This window comes from Cupressus sempervirens, chromosome 3 (assembly GCF_028749045.1).
Source record: "Cupressus sempervirens isolate cs-2001-9-10 chromosome 3, ASM2874904v1, whole genome shotgun sequence".
Lineage (NCBI taxonomy): Eukaryota > Viridiplantae > Streptophyta > Pinopsida > Cupressales > Cupressaceae > Cupressus > Cupressus sempervirens.
The window spans coordinates 957,053,417-957,076,870 of record NC_143120.1 but is presented as its reverse complement, the minus strand read 5'-3'; the positions used below and the strand labels follow the sequence as shown (position 1 = coordinate 957,076,870).

General features: G+C 37.5%; 1 protein-coding gene across 4 annotated transcripts in view; it reads right to left on the bottom strand.

The window, feature by feature from the left end:
• Nucleotides 1-23,454, bottom strand: part of GI (gigantea protein (GI)) — a 136,605-nt gene that overhangs the window by 65,364 nt on the left and 47,787 nt on the right. For all 4 annotated transcript variants that reach the window (XM_089822602.1, XM_089822604.1, XM_089822605.1 and 1 more), the window contains 2 exons: nucleotides 1,431-1,671; nucleotides 1,151-1,301 (listed from right to left, as the gene is read on the bottom strand). In XM_089822602.1, coding sequence (XP_089678728.1) covers nucleotides 1,151-1,301; nucleotides 1,431-1,671 — 392 coding nt within the window. The remainder of the gene's footprint in view (nucleotides 1-1,150; nucleotides 1,302-1,430; nucleotides 1,672-23,454) is intronic.

The following is a 23,454-nucleotide window of genomic DNA, read 5'->3' as shown; positions in this document are numbered from 1 at the left end:
TAATGTAGATGTGAAAGTAATATTTACAAAAGGTAGTTTCCAGATGATTCCAAAATAAATGGTTTTGGCAAAACGAATCTATCCCAAATCACTATTCATGCTTGTGATAAGCATTGGGTGTGATATTCTAATACCTATGTTATTTCTAAAATTTGCAATGAAATAGACAACATCTATGTGTTGCCTATAGAGAAGACATTTGTTTGGCATGCAAGAATGGAACACATACTAGAGACAAAAGTCTTCAAAACTTATACTAAAGGTAAGATTAATGAAATTTCAAATTGCTCCTTATATTTTGATTTCTATGTACATTACGTAAATGGTAAACAAATTGCATAAATTTTCCTAATTATGTCACCAAAGCAAATAGGATTTGTGACTAACACATGGTGATGTCTCCATCACAATGGCAAACTCTATTTTTTATTTCTTTTATAGATGACCGCTCCAAGAAAACATGGGTGTCTCCTTAACAAGAAGTATAAGTTTTACAATAAAATCAAGGAATTCAAGGCTCTTTGCAAAACATTTAAATTTTTTATATGTTATGAAATATTCTTTTGTTTGCCCCAGAATCTTTTTCCCCAAAAGTTCTCATTGAGAAAATAATTTACCCATGGACTTACACCCCATCCCCTCACAAAACAGAAAACCTCGAAGTACATGTCCCTAAGACGTCCCTGCACCGATTAGTTGGAGCACCCAAGAAACCCCAGCTGCGCCATTGCGCAACCATGCCGCCACCTAGAAGGATACTTGAATTGCTATTTGATTTTTTATTTTTGAATGTTACTATTGAATATGTACCATGTTGAATGTTCAATGGTTCTGTTTTGTGTCACAATTTTGATGGTTCTGTTTTGTGTCACAATTTTGATATGTTCAAGTATTTCAATTTGGTATCATATACAGAAAGGTCATTTCATAACTAGTATTTCAAGTTCCATATGTATAGTATACAGACCTCTACCTCAAAATCCTCTCCTTCTGTGACTCTAAAACTAAGAAAAACACTCTAAGGTCCGGATGTATTTTCAAATTATTAAACAGAGAATTTGTAGAAACAGCACATAAATACAAAATCCTAAGATCTAGAGGAAAGGTATAAGCATTCTATCACAACCATGGTATAATCAAATCTACTCACTCGCATTGTGGACGCATAGTCCTCTGCATGCCTAAGAAGTCCCACGAGCTGCACAGCAGCGTCAAGGGCATCAGGAGCCCACGATGGTGGAGCTTCTAGCAGGCCCAAAAGTAGTCTCTCAGTAGAACTGGGAGAAGCAATTGCATAATACCTGTGTTTGTAAAACATGACACGGTAAGCTTAATCAGTTTGAACACTATTTAAACAAATAATTTAATAATCCAACTGCAGCGGAATGAAAAATAACAAAGATCAAAATTGAAACAGTCATAGACCATACCTGTGGAATAAGTTTGCAAATGGCTCAAGAGGAGGCAGTCCTGCAATCAAATGCTCATCCAAAGCAGTTGTTGGAGGAGGAAGAAGAAGAACAGGTACAGCAGTAGAAGTCAGATTCAGACTCTCGTAACGAGCCACTTCATCATCACAGACACTTAGGATGACTCCAGCTCCATTAGCAACCGCCCATCTTGGAGTTGATGGCATAAGTTGAGGATGCTTTCCTGGTCCTTGACCTCCAGCTGCCACTCAAATATAAATTCACCATGTCAAAGTCTGCAGAAGCCTTAAAATAATAAATCGATCATTTCAACCAGATCATCCTACTCATTTACTTGCTATATATAACCTCAATCATAAATTATACATTTTTATTTCAAATAGAATTGAGTTATTTCTGTTATTTACAATATTAAGGAGGTGGCAAGTGAATATAATGTTACATGTGGTAACCATTCCATTATGTAAGTAATAAATAGTTTTATTTTAAAAAGCTTCATTTATTGAAAATAATAATTTTTAATATTACTTATTTGGTTTAAGTCTACCATCTAAAGTCCCCTCACTGTGAGTACTAGAAAAGTATGGCCCTTCACATAGCCCAATCATAAATATTATCAAGTCATTTAGTTATACAAGACTAACACAAAAAGCAACAACTAAGTGTGAAATGAGATTACAGCCTTGATTCTGTCCAACATTCAAATAAATGTGTTGTACTCTTCTCACAAGAAAGGGAAAATGGATAACTCTCACACTGCACTGTAGCAATTCATGACCAGGCTTTTCCATCTATAAAATAGTGACCCAATCTGAGATTAAAATGTACAAATCCACTGCATTGTTATGTACCGATTATATATTATTATATTTGTAGGAATGTATATAATGTTTATCACCATTCTATAATTCCATTCCATTAATTACAAATCCACCAACTGCCATCTCATGCTAGAAATGCCAAGGATCTCGTATCGTATCATCCATTTAACTTCTCACCATGTTGAAACAGTCTGTGTGCTACTTCTCACTGATTCCTTTTATGCTTTATTTCTATACCTCAGTTGTAGATACTTAATGTTTCACCAGTCTTCATCTGTTAAATGAAAAGATTAGGCAATCAAAAAATTACATGACTATCAACTACCATTTTATTTCAGCCAGTAATTATCTTTCCTCCAACTTTATTTCCTATCATCTATAGAATTTATCTATTTCATTTAATACAAATAAACAGGTTTCCAATGTATTTGGACCAATTCCAAGAACCAGTATTTGAAAATTAAATATATATTATAATTGGAAAAAAATGCAGAGTGTTGGCCAGTCTTAGAAACATAAAAGGCCACTAGTAAGTAGTATAAGGGCAAACAGACAGACTGCAATTAGCAAATTCTCTCTAGCTAATGCCCTACACCTTCAAAAACAGGTCCTCTCATCCCCTGCAACAGAAATTCTCTTCTTCAAACAGCTGACAGGTGGCTGGTCTAAGGGCAGTCCTCTAAAGGGAAGTCGTGGGCTACTTCCAGACCTCTACCACAAAGCCCAAACTGTAATAGTAAGTCTTCTGTCTCCAATGAACCAATCAAATTGGAAGGGAGAGCATCATTTTATCAGGTACCATGCACATATTATCATAACAAGATCAGACTTCCCCACCAAAAAGAAAAATGGCCCTTAGATTAGGATGAGAACTCACCCTGTAGTTTAATTCAATATGGGGAAAATGGAAAACGGATTCTAGCTTCTTAAAGAGGTGGTCTTTGTATGCATATTCAAAGGGGCATTCCCAAGTCTCAATACTTTGAAGACATATAAAAGACAACTGGCTAGGTTAGAAGATACTCCACAGATGAACAAGGGATCTTTTAAGGTTATTTTCTCCACCAAGAAAGAAAAAGATCAGAAGTTTAATGAGGAGCCTTAGCTCAAGAAAAAATCAGGTCTGTTCACGAAACAACACTCCCCTGTAATCCAATTAAAATTTTCCCTGTACTGTTCTGTACTAAGCAATACTCACTCTTCGTCTAATTGAAAACTAACAAGAAAGATCACTACAAACAATAGCTAATGCTATAGGGGAATACTTAAAATGCTACATGTAATGCTATAAGGGAATATTATAATGCTATAGGTGTGCTCGATTACTCCCACATCTGAATCAACATAAAATCTGGATAAGCCTTTTCTAGATAGGATTTTGTTAGTTATGGAGCATACTATGGGAGCAGCCCATACATTATGAGAATATTCATTTCCAATAGAGTTTCTTCCATGAACACTGGTAAGAATCTACCCTTCCCAAGCATGCTAGGATCAGACTTGTGCACCTGCTTCAAATCCCCTAGTAACAAGAATGTAGGATTATTATATTAAGAACTTCCCATTACATTTTCTAGAGTAAGTTAATAGGCTCTTCAGGTCCAATGACACTTTGAAAGTAGTGATTCTTCATATCTCATATCCTAACTATACTTAGATTGCACCTTTCAAAAAGAGTGTTCATCTCTGCTGTCTAGATGATAAACTTTTGTATTACAGGTAAAACCCTCTCAGATTGTAGCCATATGAACTTGCCATGTCCTTTTTCGGAAATAGCATAGAGGAGAAAAGGAATAGCATAGAGGAGAACTAGAAGACATCTAGCCTACACACAATGCCTACACGCTGAAGGGCAGAGCAAGGGAAATATTTTATAATACAATTTATAAGTCGGGCATAATAATTTAATTTAAAGGCTAACTTCGATAATATTATCACTGAAATAAAGTGATTTCAACACTAATAAAATAAAAAGTATGTTTAAATACTTAAAATAATAATAAAATTTATCAATACTCAAAGAAATTGCTCTCAAGGGCCCTACTGGAGCAATATAGGAGGGCACTTGGTTACATTTGGAGCAAGTTTGAGACAATTTTGCCACCCAATTTACAAAATGTGAGATTGGTGTTCAAGTTTGCTTCTAAGAGTGAAAACCTTCGGTGTTTTGAGGATCTTGGAGGATGAATACCCTGATCTCCAGCATTGGTAATTCTATCTAGGAGTCATGTGTAGTTGTACACTAATTGGATCATTTTTAGATTTGAAGGTTCATGAATTGAAGCGTTTCATTGCAGATTTCCAAATTACATGAGCTTGTTCATCACCTCTGCTTGTTCGATGTTCGATGCCACTACTTGGGAGAGATCATAAAATTGTCATTTGCTGAGTTAAGGATTTTGAAAATCCTTCAGCTTGTGAACCAACCTTTTCTGAGTATTATTTCTGTTTTGAGTCACTATATTTTCTGATTAGGCTTATTAAGGGGCTGTGCCATAATTTTGGGAGGTAAATTAAGGCAGCCACTAGCTTTTTCAGCCATCACTGGAGTATTTCTGCATCATATCTTGTTCATCGTGCATCTAGTACAAGCTCCAACATTCATTTATTTCTGTGATTATGTTTCCATCCATCATTCTATGGAGCAGAAGCCTTAGGGGCCACATTCCTGCCCTTCTTTTCACAGTTACGTTATTTCTTAAGGCTTCAATATGATGTGCAAGTGTTGGAGGAAACACTGCCTTTAGTTTGGGCTAGTTTAATCCACATTTTTGTTGTTAGAAGGTGATTTTGGACATCTACCAGTATTTAAAGTTGGTTGTCCTTCAGATCCGACCTTGAAAACTTCATTCTTGCCATCTATCATCTTATTTATTGGGTTTCCATCGTCATATCAGATCTGGGCAAGTTTGGGACGTTGTGCAGCCATTAATGCATGTTTCTTTCCATTCCCGGCTGTTGATTGTCATCATTGACCATTTTATCACTAGATTTGTGTAGCACCAACTTGGGAAAGAAGAAATGATCATTTGAATGGATGTTTCATCATTTTCCCCATTATTTCAGTCTCAGACAGACTGTACAGCCCTACATCAGCCAACTGCTACTTATTGCAGCAGCCTGGAATGTCCCTCCTTAAACTACTAGATCAAGGGAAAATTCTCCCAACTTTCTCCCTCACTTTATCACTTTCTTACTCTTGAATCCAGTAAAAGAAATGATATATCCAATATGAATGATATAATATAAATCAATTAAATTTTTTCTCAAGAATATTTTCACTACATCTAGGTGATGCTCATAGAGGTGAAGCACCAGAACTTCCCAGAGAGTCACCCATCCCAGTACTACTCCAGCTCAAGCGTGCTTGACTACAGAGTTTCCTCCATGGTTATACCCACTCTTCTTGCAACTCCATTTGCAAAACCTTGAGCAACTGTTGTGCCTTATGAACCATTCATTAGAAAGCCCCTAAAGCTCAATAATTGATAGATAGGAGATATTTTCCACAGCAGGTCAAATTGTGATATTGCTATCAGATTTAACTGTTTAGTTTTTTGAGTCAACTCATTGACCCTTGTTTCATGAGTTCACATGAACCCATTTGCCATGTGAATGAAAACACTCGTTGTATCTAAGTGATGTGTAGTACTGGGATGGGTGTAATGTCCCTTTACTGATTTTTTATGATATTTCCAGCCTCAAATCAGAACTTTAAAATCAAACAACCAATATTACAAAGATCTGCCAATTTCCCAATAAAACCCAAATCGGGTATGTCCAAATTTGTGCCAAAAACTTCACAACTTCACAAATTATTAATAAATCTGAAAATGGACATTTTTACAGAAATTTCAGCAGCATAACAGCCTACAAAATGACATTTCCAGATTTGTATAGCCTTTACACAACAGCTCACAAATGTAGGGCAAAACTATGCTCAATCGGGCTCCCGAAATTAACACAAAAATGCCCGGAAACACCACAAAACACTCATAAACTATCTCAGAAGTTTAATCACGACCCAATACATATATTCAGCTCTATTTTAACATCATAAAGTCTGAAATACAGCAGCAAACCAAACTGATATGAAACACTCAACTGAAAACCCAAACTCAAACCAAAAACAACCCCGAAAACACCCAAATCGGCACTATTCAGCACAAAGGCAAACTCTGTATGAGCATGCACATGGAATGGCTTCAAACTCCCGTCCTTAGCCTTCCTGGAAACCTGCAAACTCCGGTTCTTGGGTCTCCTTCTCCACAGGTTTGGCAGCCTCTGAAGAACAACAAGAAAATTAGCAAGAATCAAGATGTAGAATGAGCCCAAAATGCCTCCAAACCCCTTTTAAAGAGGGCATAACCCTAACTCACGTCCAAGAGGGGTTAATAAAATATAATTTAATAATAATTTTTATTTATTAGTCCATTGGTTTCCAAAGATTAGCCCCTTTTTCCGAATTTTCACCTTTTTGGAGCCTGCCTGCCTTAACAAAGTTTTTTTTTTAATTATTTGAATAGGGGACATGACAATGGGTGACCTCCTAGGAAGTCTCAATTCTTCACCTCTATGAGCATCACCTAGATGCAATGAGTGTTAAGTATTCCATTGATTCTCATGAAAGATGGGTTCATGTGAGCCACCACTCATGAAACATGGAGGAAAATCTATAGTTAAGTGTGCTCAAGCTGAAGTAGTATCAAGATGGGTGACCTCCTAGGAAATCTCGGTACTTCACCTCTGTGAACATCACCTAGATGCAACGAGTGTTACATGTTCCATTCATTCTCTTGAGAGATGGGTGAAGGCATATGATTAAATTGAGGGTGGTCACGGGAGAGGGGGAGTGGGGGTGAATCAGTGTAATAAAAATTTTGCCAATTAAAACTTTTTATCCAAATAATTGCTTTAATAACTTTAAATTTTGGAATCAACAATTATGCACAAAAACACAATAACTCAACATTTACGTGAAAACCCAATGTGCAAGAAAACCACACCAAATAATTGCTTTCTTATATAAACTATTCTTTTTACAATGTTTTGTAGGCTCCAACCCCTATGTTTATGAGCACCGACTCACTAGGAGCTCCAACTCCCACACTTTGCAAGCACCAACCTATTGGAAGCACCAACCCCACTGCTGTCTTCGTGAGCACCAACCCACTACACTCATACGTATTCCCACCTTGACAATGTTGCTTGTCTTCAATTGATGATGGACCATTCAAATGCACTTCTTCTTTTCCTTAAACTGATATTTCTATTTTTAAGTTCACATTCGCTTCTGCAAAAGTTTCCCTTTTTATATTGTCTTGAATGGACAGCAATCCTTCTTATTTTCTTTTATGATACTAAAACACACTTATAATGTATATAAATATATACTTAAGATGAAGCGTCTGATTATAAAACTTTCTATATCTCTTATTACACTTCTTCCCTTCAATTCATTTTCTTTCATATCCATACTCTCATATTTTCTTTACTCCATGTTTTTCATGCTGACTTACATTCTTTATATTTTATTATTCTTATGTCTTTCTTCCTATTATTTTTCTATCTCCACATCTCTTATTTCTTACAACATTCTGCACCAAACTCACTGCTGCCTAGTACTTCTTTCTCTCTTGCACGTTTTTATCCACAATTCATATATTCCACTTGCTGCCTAGTACTTCTTTCTCTCTTCCACGTTTTTATCCACAATTCTGCTCTACAATACTTTTTGAGAATGATTGTTATTTCCATTATATATACTTCCATTCTAAAGAACGTGTCTTTTAGAGTGAAAAGTCATATGTTATTTTCCTTAAACATAAATTATTCTTTTAATCAATTGCACTAGTTCAAACAATATCCCTCTCCAAATATAACTGTTTGTGCCTTGTAAATTATGACCCTTCAATTCAATTATATGCTGCATCTTTTATAGATATCATTGTTATATGAATTTTAGACAATATTTTAATTAAATATCAAAGTATGGCTGCAAATGTCTCTGACCCTATCATGGCATCATTGTTCTGGAATCTTTGTATTGCTACTTTTGTTATTTGTCTTCTATCAAATTATACTTTTAGTTATTGTATGCATCTGTGCATCTATATTGTATATGCTCTGTCATATACGTCTATCCTATGAACTTTATTGCTATGACGTAGAACCTTTATTGATCTCTTAAGAAACCTTCATATAGATTTCTGTGTGTATGCTCTCACGTCTTCTAATCTCCACGATGACAGCACCTTAGATGGCATTCTATTATTTGAATCCATTGGTCTTTGTTCAAAAGCCATTCCAATCGAATAGGCATCAATACACATAAGTTGCTGAGGCCTCCATCTCATATATAATATATTCAGTGATTGCTTAAAACTTATCGCTTCTTATATTTGACCCCTACAAACATTGTTTCATAGCTCATTCGGTCTGTCTTTATCCCAACGTCCCTGCATATATTTTGTTTTTTATGGAATCCTCTCCGCTTCATAATTGAACTCCTCTTTGTTATGTCAGCACATACAAAATGGCACCGACATCTTTCATGACTTTCCCGCACTAGATTTCTATCTTTATTTTTATCAATGTATTCCTCAATCTATTGTTGTCTTTCTTTAAACTCATGTCGCTATATGACATTACTAAATCGTTACTATAGTTGTATTACTTACATATTCGGCATATAACATTTTTCATGTCATTGCCTAAAATTCAAACCAAGTGGTTAGAGTGGTGATGGGTGGAAGGATGGAGCTGTAATGGGCTGTACTTTTGACCAGCAAGTACTGATAATCAATAGGGACATCGAGGAGGAAGTAACCTGAGAGGATCAGTTGACAAAGGACCTTGTTCAAGCATGGGACGTAGCAATAGACAAGTGTGTACGAAGAAAGGCAAAGCAAGAGGCTCCCCCTACTAGTACTGTACGTGCCAAACTCACGGTGAAAGAGGCAATGTATGATCTTCTAGTAAGCCTTCCAAGGTTAGTTGCACAAAGACTGGTGGAAGTCAAAAGACAAAAAGAAACAACAAGAAAAGAACAATGTAGACAACAAATACTACAAAGGTACAAGGAAAGGAGCTGGAAGAAGAACCAATGGATGCAAGTAAATGTCGCACACCTTGTAACTCCAATAATTAATGCCAATCCTTCCGAATAAAGAAAAAAGGCATACAAGGGAAGAAGCAAGAACTAAGAAGGAAGTGGAAATTGTCCTAAGAGGATCTCTCGGAATTTAACAATAGACACAAAGACACTAATGGTTACAAAAGTTGGCAAAAAGATCTCTCAACCCATCCAAACAAGGTAACACTTGTAGGGACATTGACACACTAGCCATGCAACAGTAGTTGGAGGATATAACATGCATACTACCACTCTTGGTCATCTTGTGGGCACATAATGGAGATAATGAGGAGACAAACTCTCCACCATCAAAAGCATCTTAACACCTAGAGGACAATGACAAAGAAAAGGAACTTGAAGGGAATGTGGTGGACCTCTTTGACAACGCTAAAAGAGGTGTAGGAAGCCTTGCCATATTAGAGTCAAGGATAGGGGGAACGCAACCAATGATTCCTAATAGGGGGGAGTATCGACACTATCAGCACAAAGACGAAAGTGGTGGAAGGGAAGGGGGTTTGCACGAGCTTAGGAGTGTAGCAGAGGCACATGAGCATAAAGCTAAAATCTACTAACACACAGTGTCACAAAGAAGCAAATAATGTACGTTCCCAACAAACAAAAACCCCTAGATCCAACGGCGAAGGTTCTGAGGTTCCTGCTCATCACTCCAAAACATGTGGCCAAATAGGAAGCCAATGGCCAAAATGATGAAGACTACTGGCTCAAGGCACTCCCAGCCACCCTCTAAGGTATAGCAATTAATTGGTATACAGGACTTGAGGCATTTAACAAGTCAACGTGGAATAGACTAAAGGACATCTTTGAAAAGGAATTTAGACTACTTCGAAGTGATGATGAAGTGGTGTCATAAATTTATAATACACACGAAAGAAAGAACGAGACAGTTCGAGCCTACCATCATAGGCTAAAGGAACTAATTGGTAAATTGGAGAGTCAACTGGTAGATGATCTAAAGAAGAGATGGTTCATAAAGGGGTTGACACCATTTATCTAAAATAAGATGAAGGTAGTATCAACATCCTTATACAAAGAGTTGTTTACAACAATGCCATGGACATTTAAAGTGAGAACAAGACATCACGAGGCAAAAAGAGGGTAAGCGATGATGATACCTTAGATGGTGATGGTGACGGCGATGGGGAGTCACGCACAATTCAAGCACTCCGCAAGGACATGATGAAGATGATGAAGGAAATGAGGGTGGAAAAGGTTGCAAAAGAAAACAAAGAAATGTGGTGTACCAAGTGCAAGAACGAAAGGCATACCATGGCTAATTATCCCAAGAAATCATTATGCAATATCTCCCAAGTACTAAGACACTCCCTAAAGGAGTGCCTTTACAGTTTAAAAGTAAGGAGCACGCAAGTATTCCTAACAGTAGAATAGGCGACCCTGCCTACACACGATCAATAGCCACAACCTCGAATGCCTCCCTTGGAAGTTGCTAGAACGATAGGCATGGAGGCAACAATAACACACCACGAAGCCACATCGAGTACGATACAAAGAGGCAGTCGATGATCTAGTGCAGAAGATGCAATAAATGAAGTCACTTGCATGAGAATGTCAACGCAAGCAAGGTGGTGGAAGTATGTTGTGTAGATGGTGTGGGTCGGTGAACCACAAAGATGTTGACTGTCCAAAGGGAAAGCTTGTGAACATGATAGAAGTAACAAATCCAATGGAGGAAGTTCTAGCAATCGCCAAGTCCCAAACCAAGAAAGCTATGTACCCAAATCCACACACAGAAAAGTAAAGGTTGAAGGAAGCTAGAAACGAAACACAAATGGCAATGGTAACTAAATACAGACAAACCCATGAGGCCACAAGTACCCCATCCTGGTCAGCGTATGAGGCTAATATAATAAAATAGATGTTACAAGCCACTGTACCAGTACGGGTAGCAAACCGACAGGAAACATTTTCGCAACTAAAAGTAGCATTCACTAACATAGAGGACACCAATGGCAGCCATGAAAAGGACAAAACCACCTAGAAATGCCCAAGAGGACCCCATACCTATCGACCCAATATTGTTCCCAGTTAGAGTAGGAAGGACACCTGCAATAGTAGAAATGGAAGTCATGGGCCACACATTTGCCAATGTCATCATAGATGAAGGATCTAGAGTAAATGTACTGCCGAACGAGACATGGAAGGCACTTGGCAAACCGACACTTTGGTGTTCAACAGTCCAATTGGTTGGAGAAGACCAACATGGCATAAAGCTGCTCAGGACACTCATGGCTCAGAAAGTAATTACGGTAACGCAACAATTTTTTCTTGATTTTATGGTTAATGCCCTTGAGAAGAAGAGGTACAACACCCTCCTTGGCAAAGGTTGGCTCATCACAGCAAAAGCCAACGATAACTGGAAAAAGAACATAGTATCCATTAAGAGTGAAAGGAAGAAATACATCATTGACCTTTGAAGCCAAACCATAAGCCAAGAGTTAGCATCCGACTCCGAGTTAGAGGAAGTATGGTGAGAATGGAAGGATGGAGCCAAATGACAAGGGCATCCTAAGATTAGGAAGTTGCTCGGAAGATGAAACCAACTCACTTAACGAGTTGTTCCATTAAAAGATGAAGGACTATGAGGCATTCCAACCCAATTGTCACATGCTGGAAATAATAGAAATAGCAGCGCATGGGGATATGTACCTAATAGAATACATGGAGTACGAAGAAGGGATAGCCAGCATAGATGACACTTGTGCCCATTGATCCTGGGAAGATATGTAAGCGAAATAAAAGAAACCAAGTATAGAAAAAATAAACATGGGAAAAGAGGAAGATCTAAAGGTGATCCTACTTGGGGATAACTAAGACACTGTACTGAAGGCAATCGCATTTAAATTCTTTTTTATATATAGATGTATTTGCATGGACATACAAAGAATTGAAGGGTGTGTCACCTGAATTGTACATACACAAAATAGCCTCAATCCTAAGAGCAATGCCGGTACAAAAGAGATTGTACCTTATGAATAAGAACTATGTCCCAAAGGTGCAAGAAGAAATCAGAAAAATGTTGGACGTTGGAATTATTTTTTAAGTTTAGACAAGAGAGTGGGTGTCACCAATGGCCATCTCACTCAAGAAGGAAGCCAATCAAATCAGTATTTGTGTAGACTTCTAGTGCCTCAATGGAGTCACAATTAAATATCCATTCCCGATTCCATTCACTGATAGTATATTGGAGGAGATGCTAAGACATGATGTGTACTCATTCATGGACAATTTTTCGTGCTACAACAAAATCAGTATTGCTAAGGATAAATTAAAGACAGCTTTCGTGGTAGAAGATGGGTGTATGCTTATAACAGGATGCCATTCGACATGTGCAATGTCTCTGCCACCTTTCAAAGGATTATACTCCACACCTTTAAGAAGATGTCCACAAGAAATTTTAAGGTATTTCTAGACGATTGGTCAATATACAACGGGAAGGAAACACATCTCATAGCACTCTGCAAATGCATGGAGAAATGTCAGAGTGCACAATTGGCACTCAATTCAAAGAAATGTCAATTCATGGTTCCACGAGGAAGACTACTTGATCACATAGTTTGTAACGAAGGGTTGAAAACTGACCCAAACAAAATAAACGTAATTATTGAAATCTATAACCTGCGAGATGTAATAGAGGTCAAGTCCTTTTTGGGACATGTGGGGTACTATCGACAATTCATCAGGGAGTTTGCAAAGATTTCTTTACCACTAAAAAAAATACCAAGAAGGGTCAACCATTTACATGGGGTACAAAACAAGCAACTACATTCAAAGAACTCAAGTCAAGGCTAGTAAGTATGCCAATTTTGGTGTACCCAGATTAGGAAAGAATTTCACATACATGTGGATGCCTTCAACTTTGTTATCGGGGAACCTTGGCCCAAGCAAGCATAGGGGGTTGGACCTCCCAATATACTTCACCAGTTGATTATTGTGAAAGGCTGAAAGTAACTACAGCACCACAGAAAAAGAAGCACTAGATATGGTCTATGAGGTACAAAAAATCTAACATTATCTTCTGGCCACACCCTTCACTTTTTATGTAGGCCATCAAGCCTTAATGTACTTGGTAAATAAACCTATTGTAGAGGGGAGGGTAAGCAAATGGCTATCCCTACTCGAAGAATTCACTTTTACTATCATTGTATGGTTAGGCAAGAGCCATGTTATGGCAGATCAATTATCCAAAATAAAATTAGGTGAGCTAGCAAACTAGGTGAATGAGAAATTTCCAGACACTCACCTATTCCAGAGAGTCATTCTACCCTCGAGGTACAAACATATCAGAAAATATCTTTCTATGATCTGATTTCCTCCTAAAATGCCACCAAGTGAGTGAAGGAAATTGGCATTAAAAAGCAAGACATTCCAATTCATCCAATGACTACTCTACAAGATGGGACTTGACTAAGTACTTGATAGATGCTTATGGAAGAGGAAATTCCCAATGTACTAAGTGAGTCGCACGAGGGCCTTGCAAGTGGACACATGGGCATTAATGCTATTGCATGGAAAGTCCTATTGGCTCATCTATGGTGGCCAATATTACACATGGACGTGAGAGAGTGGGTATTGGATTGTGATAATTGCCAGTGAATGGGAAAACCCCTCAAAAGAAATTTCATGCCATTATTATCTTCACAAGCCCAAGAGTTGTTCGAGAGATGGAGAATAGACTTTGTGGGACCCCTCAAAGCAACATCTCGACATTGTAGATACATTGTGGTCTCGTCAGAATATTTGACCAAGTGGGTGGAGGCAAGAGCACTCCCAGATAATACTGCAGTAAGTACAACTCCTTTTCTTTATGGGATGATTGTGACAAGATTTGGAATTCCCATATCCGTCACAAGCAATCAAGGAGTAGACCTTTTTAACTAAGTAATCTAGAACATGACTACAAGGTTTCATATATTCCACAACTTGTCGAGCATGTACTACCCTCGAGCCAATGGACAAGCAAAAGCCACTAATATTATATTGGTCTTAAAACTACACAAAACATGTGGAGTAGAGGCAGCAGATTGGGAAGAGACTTTGTTTGTTATGTTTTTTGGGCAAATTGTGTCCCTTTTTCTTACATCAACGTTTTGGATCACACTATGTGATCCTTCATTAGGATGACAGAGCTAAACGAGAAAAATGATAAGAATGCAGACCTAGGATGAATGGAAGGAGGAAGATGGGATGAAGGGCACAGGAATCAAGAAAAGCTAGAGAAACCTTGCAATTAAAATGAAGATAAAAATAACAATAATTGAAAAAAATAAGAGCAAGAACTCCTAAATGAACATAAAATAAAAGAGGGAAAATGATCTAGCTAGAACACTAAAAAGACAAGATAGACAATTAAAAACTAAAACATGAAAATACAAAATGGAAAATAAAATCACAAGAGAGGACATGAAAAATTGAATAAAAGATGATACGAGAATGAGAAAATAACAAACATAGATGAGAAAATGAAAACTAATCTAAAAGTCTAAGAATCAAAGAAGACACAAATCCACCAAAAATGATTAAAGGAAAATTACAAAAATTAAAAAGAAAACAAACAAGACGAAAAAATAAAAAACATAAACCAACAAACAAAAAATAATGATAATACAAATGAGTGCGCGCGCACACACACATATTTATAACACTGTCTTTTACGAATGAGTATGTATATAAGAAAATATATGTACCTCGAAAATCTATAAAATACAACTATGTAGGCATATACAAAATTATACAATTATTTTACAAACAAAAAATTATGTATATACATACATATATGTAGATACATACAAATATGTACCTAGATCCATGCATATACATACCCATACATATACATGTGTGTATATACATACATGCATGTATACGTATGTATATATGTACATTGTATATATGTATATATATGATGTATATCTATGTACATTATCTATATAAATATATAGGAATACGTGTCTGTGTGTGTGTGTATATATTTATTTATTTATTTATTTATTTATTTATTTATTTGTGCCTATAAATGTGTCTATTGAACTTCTTCTAGATCATGTTCCACTTATCTCCCTTGAAACGGATGTTGGATCTTACTCTCCAGACTAAATGGTGGGCTAAAACCATCAATGGTCTCAATCTTGATGAGCTCATCAAGGGTAGATCATCTAGAAGCAAGAGCAAGCAGAAAAAGATAATCAACTTTGCTCTCATGGCTAACATTCATAGTATTTTTCAACCTTAAATATATAGTGAGGCTAAAGGAATTCGTGAGTGGGAAGGCTACAGAAGATGAACACTAGAATCTTCTAAAGAAATAACACTTTGGTTCTTTCGGAACTTCTTCCAAAGTAGAACCCCATTAGCTACAAATGGGTCTATAAAGTTAAGTACAAAGTTGAAGAAACCCTTGGCAAACAAAGCTCGTCTCATTGCTAGGGGTTTCCCACAAAAAGAAAGCATTGAATATGAGGAGATTTTTGCTCCTACAACCAAAATGAGTACCATATGGCTTGTCCTTGCCCTAGCAGCTTGGTTTGGTTGGAAAGACCATTAGCTAGATATTAAGAGTGCCTTCCACAATGACGAGTTGTAGGAGGAAGTCTACATGACATAGCCTCTAGGTTTCAAGGTTGCTTGAAAAGAACATAAAGTGTGTAGACTGGTGAAAGCACTCTATGGCCTAAAACCTTAGCTATCGAATTCATACCCATGGTCCCTTAAATCGAGTTTGAGTACGCATCTAGTACTAGTTTTTCTATGAGTACTTATTGGGTACTGTAGATACCTGATATGGGCTTATTTGAAAATTTTTCAACTATCAATTGATATTTAATATTTATCTTTGGTATTTGGCATTGATCATTGGTCAAATATCATGCTATGAAATGATTTAGTTTTACAATTCTATATATTCATGTTTTTCTTTGAATATATAATGCATTTATATAATTATATATATACACAAATCTCTACCCATATGTACCTGCACCCCTAAAATAAATTTTCACGTGCCCACATACCGATGTGTACCTACACTCGTCCCCTAACCCGAACCAATAACTTAGCCTGAAATTGGCTCCTTGGGCTTGATACATAAAAATTGGTAAGTACCTTATAGATAATGGCTTTCAATGTAGTCCATTTGTTTGTATGCCAAAAATGCTGGTAGTGATATTCTCCTTGTTGCCATCTATGTTAAAGACCTTATTATCCCTAGCAATTTCGTACATTTGAACAATCAAATCAAACAAAGTTTGTGTCAATCCTTTGACATGACAAACTTAGGAATTTTGCACTATTGTTTAGGTGTTGACATTTGGCAAATTAGATGTAGTATGTTGTTATCTCAATCTAAGTATGCCCATAATCTATTGGACAACTTTACATGCAACACTGCAAACCTACATTCACTCCAATGGAGAAAGGGTTGAAGCACGCAACCAAATCAGATTCCCCTGTGGTGAATGAATCAACATTCAGAGGATTGTTGGGCAATCTCATCGACCTTACTACCACTGAGCTTGATCTTAGTTTTGCAGTGATCTACATTTCACGATTCATGACAACCCTCATGACTGATCATTGAATAGCAGCGAAGCATGTACTACGTTATGTGAAGGGCACTTCTGATTTTGGTCTTTTGTACAAAAGAAGTCACAATCTTAGGCTTTTGGTTTTACAGACTTAGATTGGGGAGGTTCTGTTGATGACAAAAAATCAACATATGTGTATGTTTTCAATTTGGTATCTAATGCAATCACATGGACCAACAAGAAGCAAGAAGCAATTGCTCCTTCCTCGACACAAGTTGAGTATCAAGGAACAAGTACGGAATTTTATGAGGCAATTTGGCTTTGGAGGATGGTTTCAAACTTACAGATGTCTCAAATAGATCCTATTCCCCTTTACTATGACAATCAAGGGGTGCTCAAACTGGCCAAGATTCTGATTTTCCACGAGAGAACTAAGCAAGTTGGCCTTCATTGTCATTTCACCCGACAACTGGTTAAAGACGGATCAGTTCCATTTCTACATATTCTGACTACAGATCAAATAACAAATATTCTAATCAAGTCTCTAAGCTTAGACACAATTGTAAAATTTAGGGAGCAACTTAGTATAGTTGAAAAATTGACTATTGAGGGAACTAGAATAATATCTTTATTATTACTTATTTAATAGTCAATATTGTAAATATTAGAAGTTTCTAAATTTACTTTAGTCATCAATTGTTTCTAAATAAAAACATCGATCTTGTATCAATATAAATGATCACTTGATTATAGATTTAATTCATTCAATATTTTACCAAATACTTGCATAATAATATGGTCCAAGATCAAACTTGTAGGGCACATTTTAGTGGTTTGAACCCAACAAAATTGGGCCTAAAAGAAATAGAAATGTTGATTGAGTGTGATGCATAGATCCATTGCAAAAACCATGTAAATCAACACCAAATGTAATGAAAGATGGGAAAGTATGCTTGGATCCACACTCATCAAAAATGTGCACCAGCAAATTAAAATGGCAATGTTCCAAGTGATTAGTTCGTAACCAGGAATAAGGAAATAAAATCAATAATCGAGTGCACTCTTTTAATGGCAATGCCACCCAAAACCTCCACTTGAAACATGATAAAGTGGTGATTAGCTAAGTGTGATTGAGATAAGATAAAATAAGATAATGATATTAATGTCCAACAAAAGGTCTATGGGACTGGAGGATTACAACAATGAGGCTAACAGCAACAGGAGCACACAAAGTTGTCCAAAAATAAATACAAACAAGAGAAAGCAAACAAAGAGACAAAGAGGAGGCCAAGAGAGAGACTAGGAGTCTTTTCTAGGTGAAAAGAAATCAGTCACTGAATGATATGCTTGCCGATGAGTAGAGGCCATGCTATGTCTCTGGCCACTCTTAGAGGAGCGTCACTAGTGCAAATAGCCGATATGGGATTTGACGCATCTAGAATGTCTGGTAGATCTAGTGGAGCTAGAAGGCCTTTTCACACTACACAAAGGAGATAATGGTGTGAAAAAAGCAATAATGAGTTCAGTAGATGAGTGTCAGTGCGGAAGCAGTGATTGGATCATGCTATCACAGAGCATAGTGGTCTTTCGAAGATAAAAGTGCAAGACAACACTGATCATGGTAGCTGAAAAAATCATAAAGAGAGAAGCAATCTAGGAACAGACAGAAAAATCTCCCTCTAATCTCATAATATATAGGGCAACTGAAAAATGAAGTGAGTCTCAATCTCCACCTCACCTAAAGTACAAAGCATACAGATCTGCTCTCCACTGACAATATGATGGTCAGTTTGAACCTAAAGACAGTGAGAACCATCTCTGAAAGATCCCAAAGAGATATGCAAGGCATGAGACCACTGCCAGGAAAGGTAGCTAGGACGAACAATAATCCCATTAGACATCTCCAAAAAGTGCTTCGCGCAAAAGGACATTCGTGGGCATAACCCACCAGGAGGGTTATCCCAGGTTGTGGCAATGTACTATCAATAAATGTAAAGTCTAGCATGCTCATTCAACTCCTGTCAAGAGGGGAGAAGATGAGCTAGAGCATCTAGCAAGCACTAAAAAGGGGGGAGGCGGTCAATATCAATCCCAATCGAACCGAGCAGAGAAGAGGCCTATGCATACCAGCATCGTGCGCGAGAACCAGACTCTACACTCGCAATAGAAACAGACAAACAATAAGCCAAATAGAAGTATCGATCACAATCACCAACACGATCCACAAAACCGTAAGGCGATGGAGGAACCAAACCAAATCAAATATTGCTGCGAGACTGAAAGGATAAGAGCCGAACTCAACAAGAATGACACTATGAGGAGTGAACCTGTGACATCTAATGATGTGCCTCAAAAATAAAGTTTGAACCCACTCAATTGAGGCCCAATCAGAACCAAGAAGAGATGGGCCCCAAACCACAGACCCATAAAGAACAATTGGTCTCACAAGAGAGTCCAAAAGAGATAACTTGGATGAGTTATCCTGGAAGTGATGCCTAAAACACTATTTCTCAAGAAAAGCAAGAGAACCCATACCCTTATTAACTCTGGATTGAATAGCTGGTCTCATACTGAACCGTGGTCCAGAAAACTTAACCTAACATAAAAACCTCTAAAATGGCATACAAAACAAGTGAAATACTAGCTAAAACTTATACCTCTAACAATGATAAAATAGGAAGCCAACATTGCCCAACATACAAAAGAGGTATATGTCAAAAATAAAGCACAACTTTAGGTAGTTTAATCCTTTAAGAAGTTTGCCAAAAAACTAATTTAAGGTTGCTAAGAGTTGAATGAAGCATGTGTTGTGCCTTGCTCACACACTTCCTTTGGAACATGTGTTGAATATGGTAGCTGCGATAGAGATCTTTATCTCTAGAAATATGAACGTTATTATTGTTATTATTACGTTTAGCTAAAGAGGACACTTAAGTTTAATTTGTAATAATAAATATAAATGACATGTGTCATTCACATGCATTGAGGCATGAATATTCGAAGAGTTATAATTAATTATAGGAGATATGGGAATCTCAACAGACCTTCGATTATAATGTGAAGAGTCTCTCCTATTGTTATATATTTGTAGCTACCAAAGGATATTGTACACTTGAATTCTATTATCAATAAAATTATCTTTTGTTGTGTGGCTGGGTTTTTCCATTCACTCTCGAAGGGTTTCCCAAGATATCTCTGGTGTTTTTTGTTTCAGTTTTGGGTTCTTTTCTTGTTGCTGTTGATCATCACTGATTTTTGGGCTTAAGTTTTAACATGGTATCTAGTACGAACCATTGCACCAAAACTCCAAGGTGTTAGTGAAGGTCGAACACTAGGATCATAACATCCCACCACGTTCCGCAGTCCAGACTCAAGGCTCGATGTGCGCCCATATGGTGGGCCCTACCTTTGGTCATATGAGCCCCGGATGAATACTGCAATGCCAGCATTGCCACCTGCTCTGAGACTCGAACCTGGGTGGAGGCTCTAATACCACATGGTACAATCCATTGCACCAAAACCTCGAGCTGTTAGTTGTTGATGTCAGTTTTTGTACCACTACATAACGCATTAGCAATTGAATATTTAATATGAAGTATCAAACACTCAACCCTCTCTTGACAAGTAATCACTCATGTAGAATATGAGGATACTCTTGTACCTGTGGATACTAACTCAGTTTTAATGATGTGATTTGCTGGTTAATCACATAGGTGCACTTACGTTATTCATTTGAAGCTAATTTGGTGGTACTTAGCTTGCTTGACTTGTTCTTTTCTCCTTGGTCACTTTCACTTTCAACTACTCCTACCACTAAATGCTTATTGCTCTACTACTACTCCTATGGATGGAGAAATTAGGAAATGGACGAGGATCTAACCAAATGAAAGCTTGCCAATGGTGGTACCTCCATTGGTGTGATGATTCTATGGGATACTCTTAGGATTTTCACACTGACACCTACCATCCAACCCAACTTGAAGTACAAGTGGAAAGATGATGTGCAAGTAGAACTTAGGAGCAATTGGACTAGATTACCACACAAGGCTTCCTAACAAGCCACTAGGATGCTAGTGGCCTAGTATATAGGTCCCTCTCAAACATTCACTAACATCACCATACAATTAGCCATCTACTTCTACTCTAACAACATGAAATGAAATCCTACTTTAATTTGAGAGATGAGAAGAACCGTGCAATACACCAAAATGATCATGTATATCCACCATGCAAGCCACAACAATGAATAGAGAATAATTTTGATAGTATTTTGGCAACAATTCTCCAACATAACTCCCTCACAAATGAGAGCAAAATGGCCTTATATAGAGGCTCCAAATTACAATGAATGGCCAAGATTAAGAGGCAAAATCAAGGGCCAAGATTATATCTTACAAACCCTAATTAGGGTTACCATTATTCAACCAATTACATGAGGGCACCAACTTTGTGGGCCAATGAGAAAATTACAATAATTTGTCAACCAATGAGAACATAGGACACTTGGCATGATTTGATTGCGTGCACATGAAAGTGCCACCTCATCAACCTTATCTTATAAATTTATTCAATCCTTGAGATAAGGTGATGCCTTGGCTGCTTGAGCTTGTCCTTAGAAACTTTCACATCACCACTCGAACTTGCTCGTACTTGATGTCCTAACCCTGAAAGGATGAGGTCTTCATACACTTAGGGTAATCTTGCCTTGGCCTCGATGGCTTCCCTGGGTGTGAACTTCTTTGCAACTTGAGAGCCTTGCTCTTGGCCATTATCAAACTTAACCTCCCCCATTATCCTTGCTTTCCTTAACCTTCCCATTCGAATCCAACCAAGCTAACTTGCATGAATAGCCAAGCCTTGCCCAACCTCAAATATTTTCAAATCTCTTCTACTAATCCGCTCTTTCTTGAAATTGCAAGGCTTCTTGAATCTCAATCTTTAATCAAATTCACCCTTCACCCGATTTCATTCTTCACCAAAGCTCACACTTCAACCTTTGTTGGCTTGCAATCAAATAGAAGAGCTAGGACCCCATGTTAAATTGCTTCTAGTTTTGCATTTCCCTAAGTTGTAATTCTAGATTTTCACTTATAATCTAGCCCAATCAAATTTGTCCTTTCCATTTGCAATTTCATCAATAAAGTAATACATTCAATTCTCGAATTGCATACCTTGTGAGACGCCCATGACTCAGTTGAGCAGCACAATGAGGTCGCCATACTCTGATTTGAAGTCTGATCGGGTGAACCTTGATGCCTTGGTGACTCCCTTCTTGCCTTTATGTACCCAGTTCTATTTTAGGAGAGTGAAGTAGGCATCTTGATTATCCTGGTGGAACTTGGCAGCCTAATCCACCGTTTGTCTCTCAACTGTATCATGTTTGTAGTGCCACTATTGGTGTCAAAGAGTTGCTTCAATTTCGAGAAGGCGGTCTTTGACATCATGTCTTCCTTGTCTCTTTTTGGTATATGTTCCTCTTGGATTCTTGCTTGCACTAACATCTATCCTAAACACTTATTTATGCCCCTTCGTTCTAAGTGATATGGACTACCCTTATCGATCTCCAACCTTCTTTCTATCAATGGATTCTAACTTATTTCTGCCTCGCAAATCCTATCACTACATTTATCAATCTCCAATCTTCAACCTAGGGGTGGGACTACCACTTATTTCTACTTCTTTGTGCCTTAGAATGGACTACACTTATGATTCCCTCTCCAATACCTAGGGTGGTCTAGCTTATTTCTGCCTCTCCAAGTGACCTATCATGAAAACTACACTTATATCTCCCAACTCCAACCTATAAATGGGATGATGAAGTGGTGGATGAAAAGTACAAGCAAGAGAAGAGGAATGAAACCAAGCAAGAACAAGAGAGAGACAACCTTGCCCTTAGAGCAGCCTCCAAACATGGAATGATGTTCATCCTTCTACCAACAAAGAACACCTTTGGAAATTTGTCCGACATGTGAAAATTTAGTCCTCCAAGCAAGAAAGTGAAGTCATGGCAAGTGACATAAGACCTTGGAATTCTGTCCACCTTATGCAAATACTGAAAATGCTTATTAAAACTCTTTGTCTAGGGCACCAAAATGTGTGAAAATCTGCCCTTATTTGTCCAAATCAGACTTGATCAAATTCTGAAAATTGTCATTGAAATACAAAAACAATGTCCTCAAATCTGCCTTCAATATCCTTCAAAAAAGTTGCCAATAGTAGAAGATGTCAATGAATATTGCTAGAGTTTGGTTATGACCCAGCTAGGGCATGAAGTGTTGCAATAAAACTTGTCAAATCAGGCCCTCAAATTTGTCATAAATGATATAGATCAGACCTCCAAAACACTATCCAAATTCTGTCGAAAATGCCCTAGAAGTTGCCGCCAATAAAACCCTAACATGCACATGCAAATTGCCCAGAATGAAGGTGCTCAAATGTGATGGATTTTGCTGCCTTATGAAGACTAGAATTGACGCCAAAGGATCAGATATGAAAATGAATCAAATGCTGCC